The sequence below is a fragment of the Calidris pugnax genome, unplaced genomic scaffold (genome assembly GCF_001431845.1).
Source record: "Calidris pugnax isolate Ruff unplaced genomic scaffold, ASM143184v1 scaffold211, whole genome shotgun sequence".
NCBI classification, from domain to species: domain Eukaryota; kingdom Metazoa; phylum Chordata; class Aves; order Charadriiformes; family Scolopacidae; genus Calidris; species Calidris pugnax.
In genome coordinates this window covers 8208815-8218340 of record NW_015091083.1, presented here as the reverse complement: position 1 = coordinate 8218340, position 9526 = coordinate 8208815, and the positions used below count along the sequence as shown (strand labels likewise).

The window sequence follows — 9526 nt, the reverse complement described above, 5'->3', positions numbered from 1 at the left end:
AGAAATTTCATTTGCTCTTATTAGTTCAAAGACTCTTTGGGTGGATCAGGCAGAGCGTGGTTTTAGAGGGGAATGAGATCATTGGTTTGATAGCCAGCTCCCTCTCCGACATCACACTGTATTTTTCATACTAGAAGTCGGCTTATGAGATAAAATCCACACTTATACTGTTATTTCGTAAAGCTGATACTTGAGGATTAGATTAAGATCTCAGCAGGCAAAAACAGCACCAACACTGAACCCTTCCATTTCAGCCTGCACCGGAGGCAGCTCCTGTCCCAGGGGAGGGGGCTCGGTGCTGCTGTGCTGTTCATACTCTACAGCTTGTAGAGATGCCTGCAAGACACATGCACATGTTCTGGAAACCAAGGTTGCTCTACATACACGTATTCTCATTCTTAGTTAAGGTCCAAAGCTTAATTAAGGTCAGACCTTAAAGTCTGAACCTCAACATTTGCTGCAGAGCTGATGCCTTAAGACACCAACACTGGAAATTACCAGATACCAATCTGTTTATGTAGGAAGCAGGCCATCAGGAATCCTAAATACACCGTTTCAACTCCATTCACATTAATTCTGCACTGCATTCCCATTTACAAATACATACCATTACCAGGTAGAAATGTAGCACCTGTGTTTTTAAAAGCCTGTAGCATTACCCCGACTTCACCTTTGCTTCTGGACTCCTCAGGTGTGTGTTTGGGCAGAAGTCGTCCCAGTTTCCTCACCTGCTTATGCTCCTGGATTGAGAGGAGGGGAAGTTCCTTCTTTATTTGTTTCTCTTTGCTTTATTTTGGGGCTGGGGGGGCACAGGGGCAGAAAGGGCTGGTTTGGATTGAAGGTTAAGGGCTGAAAGATCTTCAAGTCAAACAGCTCTGGTAAAAAAGCTGATTACTGCCGTACGATACTGGTACCCCAATCCCCACCACCAGGAAAATCACAAATATGCTCTCTCCAGCGAGGAAAAACCCTCAGCTCTTAAAAGCACTGAGCTTCCAAAACCCCAAGCCTGTCTCCCTCCCCACCCCCTTTGCTTCACAATATAGAAAGATATGACTAATTCCTGCCCTCCACACACTACAGCATTGGAAACCACCACAGAATCTCGCTGTATTTCTGCATTTCTTGCTGTTCTGCTGTATTTAACAAACAGGAGGCAAAGCAGAAACCTCCTTGTCCTTTGTCTTGTGCTAAGACCCCGGCTCGGGAAGCACTGCTGGCACCCTGCCTGTTGAGTGTAACACCACAACACAAAGCAATTTTCCCCCAGCTGCCCTGTATCCTCTTACCTGCTCTAGTTTAGTGCTTATTTGCACCCCGTATGTGAAGACAGGAAATACTCCCTTCCCAAAAATCCCAAGGTTCAAGCCCAGTGCAAAATTTCCTGCTGGTGGGAGCAACTGTGACAGCAACACCTCCATGCTGCTGAGCTTCAGGGGCAAGACTCACCTTCTCCCACCTATTTCAATCTCCGTTCTTCCATCGCGGGACACAGATGACCACCTTGTTAAGTTCCACGGGCAAGTGCTAGCCCTTGGCTTGCAGCAGACAGGAGTTTATTCCTCAGTACGTTAGCGATGACACCATCTGTGTCCCCAGCTGTACCCTACGATCTAGGCTCCAGCTCTGCCCCCGGAGACCAGCCCTCATCCCAGTCACAGAATCACAGAATCTTCTAGGTTGGAAGGGACCTCAAAGATCTTGTCCAACCGTCAACCTAACTGACAAAAATAGTCACCCACACAACAAACAAGGAGCATCATCACTAAACCATACCTCCCAGCACTGCATCAACCCGTCTTTTGAACACCTCCAGGGATGGTGCCTCAACCACCTCCCTGGGCAGCCCATTCCAATGTCTGATAACCCTTTCAGTGAAAAAATTTTTCCTAATATCCAGCCTGAACCTACCCTTCCCAAACCCTAGATCCATCTCGCCGATGCCAGCGGGGATCTCGCACAGCCAGGGGAAGGAATACACCACACCATCGAAAAAAAGGAGCAGTGACTTCTCCAGGTCCACCAGGATGGATGGGACAAGGCAGCCCCAGCTGCCAGCACCACACTAAGGGCTGCTCGAGCTTCCCAGGATGTAATTAACAGTAATTAACCTGAGCCCTGACGATGCGACACAGGAAGGGGGCAAGCACCGGTCGGTCCTCCTGACCAAAATTTGAAAAGTTGAGGGGGGGAATCAATTACATACCGGAACCACTTTTTACATCAATAACATTTTACTACATGTTTTATTACATCAATGGCTTGAAAAAATTTTTATTTGATGTCAGCAAACATTGGAAATCATAGAAAAATGAGTTATGTAGAATTTCACAAAGGAATTTACCCCACTATAATTCCTCATACAGTAAAATAATCCAAAACCAAATGTTACTTTTCAGTGGCTAAGCAATTTTATAATGCTATGAACATTCATCACAGTAAGTGTGCTGAATAATAGAAAACAGGCAAAAAAGACATTTAAAATATTACTTACAACATACTTTCTTTAAAATCCCAACGAGTATTTTATCACTTCAAAAGCTATACAGCATTTCCATTATATTTGCAAACTTAACCTTATACATCTTTTAAAATCTTGAAAAAACTTCTTTTAAGCAATCTATAAGCAGTTAACAAAATTGATAAAATCTACATAATGGAATACTATACACTCCAGTATAAATTTTATTTTAGGAGAATATGAATGTAAACACTCATTATTATACAACATGCATAGACTATACTGACCTTCCATCTTCTGAACTGTAACTTTCACTGCAATTGTGCTTTACTATCAACAGGAAAAGCTGCATTAATCCAGGGAGTGGCAGAAAGTATTTGCTTTAGGGGCATTGCACAAGATCACTAGATTTTGACTTGCTGAAGACAAGCTGGAGCTAATAAAAAAATCACTTTTTTTTTTTTTTAAAAAGAGTAAATATCAGGCCACTCATTGTTGAATGGGCTACGCATCATTTTATACAGATTTGAAAAAAAATGCATTATCAGAAAAATCTCCTACGATATTTCTGCGCTTCATTGACTTGGGAGATTTATGTTCAGAAATCCAGTGACCAAGTTAGTGTAATGCACTGTTTGGCTCATATTTGGTGTGCAAGAATACCAACAGCATATTAGCGATTTAGAGAATAAAAACTGAAATTTAAAGTGACAATGAGCATATTTTAATACAATGTTTCAGATGTACTTGTACAGGAAAGAAAAATGTTTGTCAGGACATTGCTTTAAGAGAAGAAGAGTTTCACTCTTCTGTTAACTATTAAAAAAGTGTTCTAGTGGATACTCATGGGGTCTTCCTGGTTGCAAACTTGTAAAAATATATTAAGAATTCATTATCCCCATTGGAATTAAATATATCAAGACACAACCATTGTGGTTGCACTACCAGTTATGGCTACTATGGTCTTAAGCATCTGATTGTACATTGTTGCTGTATCGTTAAGCACAACTGAGGCATGTATTTTTTTTTTCCCTTGGTTATAAGATTATATTACAAAAATTGATCACTGTTCCAAACCAGTTAAACACGAATATTCAAGTAACAAGGTTGTTTTAATGGATAAGCGAAAAAAGAAGTTACCTAGCACTTTACACAACTACATAAAAATTAAATAGAACAAATGAAATTTGTTTATGCATATGCAATACACTTTTATATCTTTAAGATTTCTAAAACTAAAACTTAAACTATCATTTTCTTTAACGATACCATATTTTGCACAATAACTTATACTTAGGAGAAATAATTTCCCATTTTCCACAAAATATATATAATTATGACATTCACATTGGTAGTTTAAGAAACAAAATTTAAGTGAATATTCTATCTTATGCAGTTATCTTTGTGGACCCTTCTAATTAGAATGCAACCAGTTGATGTATCTAATGCTTGACCCATTTAAAAAAGAAAAAGAGGGTCTTCACCCAAACAAGACCAAACCATTGAAACTTTCAAAAGCTAAAATTATTTCATCGCATTTAAAAAGATAAAGAGAATGTAAAAAACTAAACGTTTAAAATACAGTGCTATTATATTGTATGTATCAACTACAATAAGATAGCAGTCAACTGAAAAGTAATTAAACAACTTTTTTCTTCCTAATATCATGAATTATACATGTTTCCCCCTACCCCTTGGGGATGAAGCCAAAACACAACTTTTCTGATCACGAGATGGACAGATTTGAGGGCAAAAACCGATGAGAAGTCCTCAGAGGGAACTCAACTCGCCAGCAGAAGCCTCTCCCCATGAGTTTCCCCAGCTGGGATGGAAGCTCACACAAACCCTTTCGCACTGGCGAGGTCCTGTCTCTGTGCATTGGTACCAGCAGGAGGTTTAATACTAGAGTATTTCTAATGAGCGGCATTGCTTTATACCACAACTGTCAGCTGAATTCACAGTGCTATTTGCCCGTCTTTCACCCTAATTCACACTGGCTAACATCTAGTGTCCTTTCCCCACCGGAGGCTCCCAACTCCAACCGTCCCAGGGCTGAAGGAACATCTGCAGGGCCACAACAGTGCTGCCAAGTTCACATCAACAGCCGTAGAGATGCTGCTGCAAACTTGGGATTACAGGTTTCCAATACAGAGGAGAGGGAATGGCTCCCTTCCATCCTCCCATCACCTCAAAGGATCTCTCTGGAGCTACCAGGATCAAACTGCCCAGAAACAGCTGCAAAGTGGCTGAAACGGGCCCTTTTTGGGCTCCACACTCCAGCTTGTCCTCAGAAATGCCCAGCTGCTCCTTCGCCTGTGTGGTGTTGCTCGATTTCTGATGTTGAATTTGTTTCCTCAGACAAAGCCCAAGGAGGAGACCCCCTTGGACACCTCCCCTGCCTTTTCTTTGGGTGGTGCCTACGCTGCAGGAGGCAGAGCTGGCCCTGTTAGCCAGCTGGCATCAGCCCACCTCCTTTAGCGACAGAGAACAGAGCCCACACAGCACAGCACCTCAAACATCAGCACCAAGTTCGGGGCTAGACCTGCAGGACCTGGGCCTAGCTCATTTCAGGTTGTGTTAAGAGGCTGGTGCTGTACATTGCTGTGTGCCACCTTGCCTCGATCCTCTGTAGAGGAAGAGAGGCAAAGAAGGTCCTTTTTTCCATCCGCAAAGACACCTGGTGGTTTCTTCCAACACCATAAAATCAACCATTTTTTAAATGCTTTGTGACTAGTGTTATTTTGCAGCTTTCCACTGGAAAAGAAGTAATACTGCTGCTTCTAGCTTCTCTGAACACTGTCTGCTCGGCAGTCAGCATCTACCCTGTTCAAGGTGCAAAGTCCTCATAGGGGACTTTGAAGACCAGCCCCAGTTCAAGCCAGCTGGACAGGCCACAGCACAGGTCATCCAAGCAGAGGGCTGGGGATCTGAAAGCTGCATGCACCAAGTATTCGGAAAAGCACCTCTTAGATTTTAAATTGCATATTTTGGTTCAGAACATGAAAGCGATGTGTGCTTCAGAAGGGTTAAAATGGCCAATGAAATTAACCCAGTTCTTCTCCATTAAACTTCCGAGAGAACAGAAACTACCTGAAGGTTGAATTTCGTGCTCCAACCCTCGTCCAGATTTCCCCCGGGAGAAGTAGTTTGATGTCTTTGGCAAACAGCGCTCTGAAGAGGGATGAGACACTGGGACAGAAAGTGACCTACGGTAGCCAAATGTAAAAAGGCACATATTCCAAAAGGAGAGGCACCAGAGAAAGTTGTTTTGACTTAATCCCGCAGAGGATCAGGAAAAAGAAAGTTGTGTAGCACTCATTTAACAAGTTACAATGCAAATGCTGAATGCCAGGGGTTAAATAGCGTATCAAACAGTTTCAGGTTACGTATTCCTTTTTGCACTAAATAAAAGCCATTAAAATATACAGGAATAAAATGCTCGATTAGGGAGCTTTCTATGAAGCAAGAACACACAAATACAGTGGAAAGAATTGCACAAACCAGAAGTGTAATGAGTTACGTTTACAACCTTGGACTGACCAAACCTTCGAAATAACATTTCCTATCGCTTTGCATTATTCAAGATCGCTCGTTAAACATGCCTTGTCATTTCAGAACAAACCTGACACCGCTGGCATGTGCACAGGCCTCTCCTTTATAGAAAGCTCGCTAATAATAGTGTCATCGTAAGAATACACAGGAAGCGGAGACCACAAGGCCATGCAGCAATACGTACTTATACCCTACGGACCAAGTATTATAAGGACTCCTAACGTGTAGAGTTACTGTGGGGCTGCTAAGGAGCTCCTTGCTTTGCAGGTTGGTCAAAATTTACAGCCAGGTGTTTACTGGTTCTAGGAATCCCCGTGCTTAAGCAGGACGTTGATGAAATGGAGAGCTGAGCTACCTGGGTGCTTTTTGAAAGAAAGTGGAGGCAGTATGGAGGAATGAGGGGAGATTAAGGCAGATGTAGCACAGGACTGGAAGCGTTTGCCTTTTTTTGGTAATAGCTGCTTGTCCACAGATATGATGCAGATGGCTGTCTGAGGTTTGCTAATACCTGATATCCTGGATAACACAGTAGTCAACACAAATTGTTCTAGGCTACAGCACCTTCTCACGAAGCAGATGCATATCTGACATCAAGAACAGAAGTAGCCTGGAGGGAAGGGGGAGGGGGGAGAAAAAGGAGACGTTTAGTTTAAAAATGAATACACATAGGCTTTCTTGCATCTCCAAACTTCACCCCAGATCCACAGTATTCAAAGTGACAAAACGGACAACCCTGGCACATGGGAGGAATCGCAGCAGCTCCCCTTATTCTGAGCCACATTGGGATTTGTTGGGAGTATAAACAAACACGAATTAAGACTGGAGTTGAGGCTATTTTATCATCAGCAGTCTCACCTCCCCACTTCAAAAAAAAAACCCCAAAACCAGAACTATGACCACTTGCTACGAAAACACACTGAAGGGGAAAGCCCAGAGCAGTCAGAGGGCTGACGAAGCTTTGACCAGGCTGGCAGCCAGGCAGACAGACAATGCATGCCAGGGAGAAAGCACCTTAGGGACTTCAGGGTTAGGCCAGCAAAATCTTTCTCTGGCTACTGTTGACTGAGTCCACCTGGCTTTGACCAGCCCCCTGTGCAAACACCTGTGTGATAATCCCAATGACATTTCACTCTGCTCAGTCAGCACCATGCTTATGTCACCTCTGAAGGCAGGAGCACCACGTTTATAGCCAGCCTGAGAGGCAACATCTGATGTGCTCAAGAGAGCAGGGTGGCCATTAGATGCCCGCTGTGCAACACCCTTGTGTCCCTTCACTGTGCATTTTTATAAAAAGCTGCAGGTTTGGTTATTAAAAATCCCCCCCACCCCCACGCTGCCAGCACCTTCCTCCTCCCAGCCATGACACATCAGTTCCTACTGTCCAGAATGGGCTTCATCACAAACCACAAGCCACACGGTGCTAGTGTAAGGCACACATGGCACGTCACAGCTGGCAGCTGACTGCCACCCTGCCCGGCTCCTGGTGCAGGCAGGCTCTGCCCTCACCCCAAACTGTACAGGGCACAGCAAACTGCCTGACTCCCACAATAGCTGCCTTTTCTCCAGGCTTTGCAACTGTTCCCACCATCCCATTGCTTTGGTCCCATTCCTTGCGTGGCTCCAGCCTGGGCACTTTCCATCACTAGTTTGGGAATCACGACTGCTGCTTCACCAGTCATTTCACCAGACCCTGCTGTCATGTCGCTCTCCCTTCCTGCTCCTCTGCTGATTTCTCTGGGATCCTCATCGCTCCAGTACCCACACACTTGGCCACATCAGCACACTCCAGTTTCTACCGCAACCGTTTTCTTCCTATCTCAAGTGAGATTCCCCTTTTTTCACTCTGACTTTCAGGAGCAAGGGTGTATTTGAAGCCAGAAAGAACCTCAGTGGGCTCAGAGAAAAAAGGACCTGCACTGCCAACAGATACAGCTCTATGTTCACTGGAAAAGGCAGTGACATGAGCCACCGGTCTTTCAAATGGCTGGCTCTGTACAAGGACAATTGCTTCTTTCCTCCACCTCTCAGTTGTGGAAGAATGGGACAATTTCATGTGCACCCTTCTGAGAAGGCAAGTTTTTCGAGTTTGGTTTTGTTCATCTGTCATACCTTTGGACCTAGTCCTAAAATAGAAGCATCTTTGAACAATATATTATTAGGATTTGTGAAGCACAATGAAGTTCTGCTTTCTGAATGCCTCAACAGCAACATACAAGTGAGCCAAACAGGGCAACAAAAATATGCAGCACACCGGGAAGTCTTTAGTCCATGTGCCTCACACTGTTGACTGTGCTTGTATTTAGAAGATACAGCTTTTGTGCCAAGCTGCCTTAATAAAATTAGGCCAAAGGGAGTCCTAGATCAGACATTTTTAACATGCAAACCTCTAGCGATGTTTTCTTTCGCAAGACTCCGTTAATATTACATTTTGTAACTAGCTTTCATATTTAAACACTCTACAGTCTCTTAGTTAAGTATAAACACACATTGTCTTTGGAGAAATGTTAACTCCATGAAGCTGCATCAAGGAGAGGCTGTTTCAAGTATTTCTGTCTTCACAGAAACTGCTGTAGAAATCAAGGAAACTATGCCTCTCTTTAATTCCAGAGTGAACAGTTACACACACTCGCCTTGTTTATAGTTTTTCCCTTCCCCTGAGTGAAACCACTCCGTTGTCAAATATAAAAGAGTGAGCTTTGCCTCAGAAGACTGTATGGTCTCACAAAGCCAAACCTAGAACGGCTCGGAGAACCGAGTGCAGGGAAAACATCCAAGTGAGATAAAGATGTATTGGATTTCAGCAGCGACAGGCATTAAAATGTCCATGTGCTGATGAGATACAGATACTGTCAGAGGGCTTCAAATTAACTGTTCTCTTTCCACTTTCATACAGGTCTGGAATTCCCAAAATCAGTACTGGAATCTGTATATCCAGAGGAAGTGAAATATGCTCAGATTGAAGATTGTCAAAAATTGCTTTTGCAAGGAGTATATTTATAGACATCTATCTGAACTCAGCTCAGATTGGGAATTTTATGAGACTTTTTTAAACTGGATTTACCTCATCTTCCTCTTCGGACATTTTAGTGGAATTATCAGGGGATTTTACAGGCTTCTGGCTATTGGTTCCATTTGTCTCCTCTTTGCCGTGCTCTGCTTCCCACTCCTGTAGAACCTCATCTATGTTGAAACGACGTCGATAATTTACAAAAAAGTTTTTCACTTGCACCACAGATTTGTTGCCAATCACGTCAGAGATTGCCTGAAAGTCTCGACCGTATTTCCTGATTGCTAAAAGCAACAGAAAGAAAAGCAAAAGCAATGTGTTATTTCCACAAAGACCACAAATCAGGCTCAAGTCACAGCATAAGGATCTGGAGCTGAACTTCTGTCAAGGTTTCATATCGCTCAGATAAATTCAGAAAAAAAAAAAAAAAAAAAAAGAATAAGAGCCCCACTTAACGCGGATTCAAGTATTTATTTGGGTTGTGCGAATAAATACGTTCTGTAACA

The 9526-nt window shown here is 43.2% G+C and overlaps 1 protein-coding gene across 1 annotated transcript in view; it reads right to left on the bottom strand.

Moving 5' to 3' along the window:
• Nucleotides 1-2227: 2227 nt before the first annotated feature.
• RCOR1 (REST corepressor 1) overlaps nucleotides 2228-9526 on the bottom strand; it is a 44629-nt gene continuing 37330 nt past the window's right edge. Inside the window, exons 9-10 of the mRNA XM_014957638.1 lie at nucleotides 9075-9304; nucleotides 2228-6620 (exon numbers count right to left, since the gene is read on the bottom strand). Coding sequence (XP_014813124.1) covers nucleotides 6579-6620; nucleotides 9075-9304 — 272 coding nt within the window. The 3' untranslated portion in view covers nucleotides 2228-6578. The remainder of the gene's footprint in view (nucleotides 6621-9074; nucleotides 9305-9526) is intronic.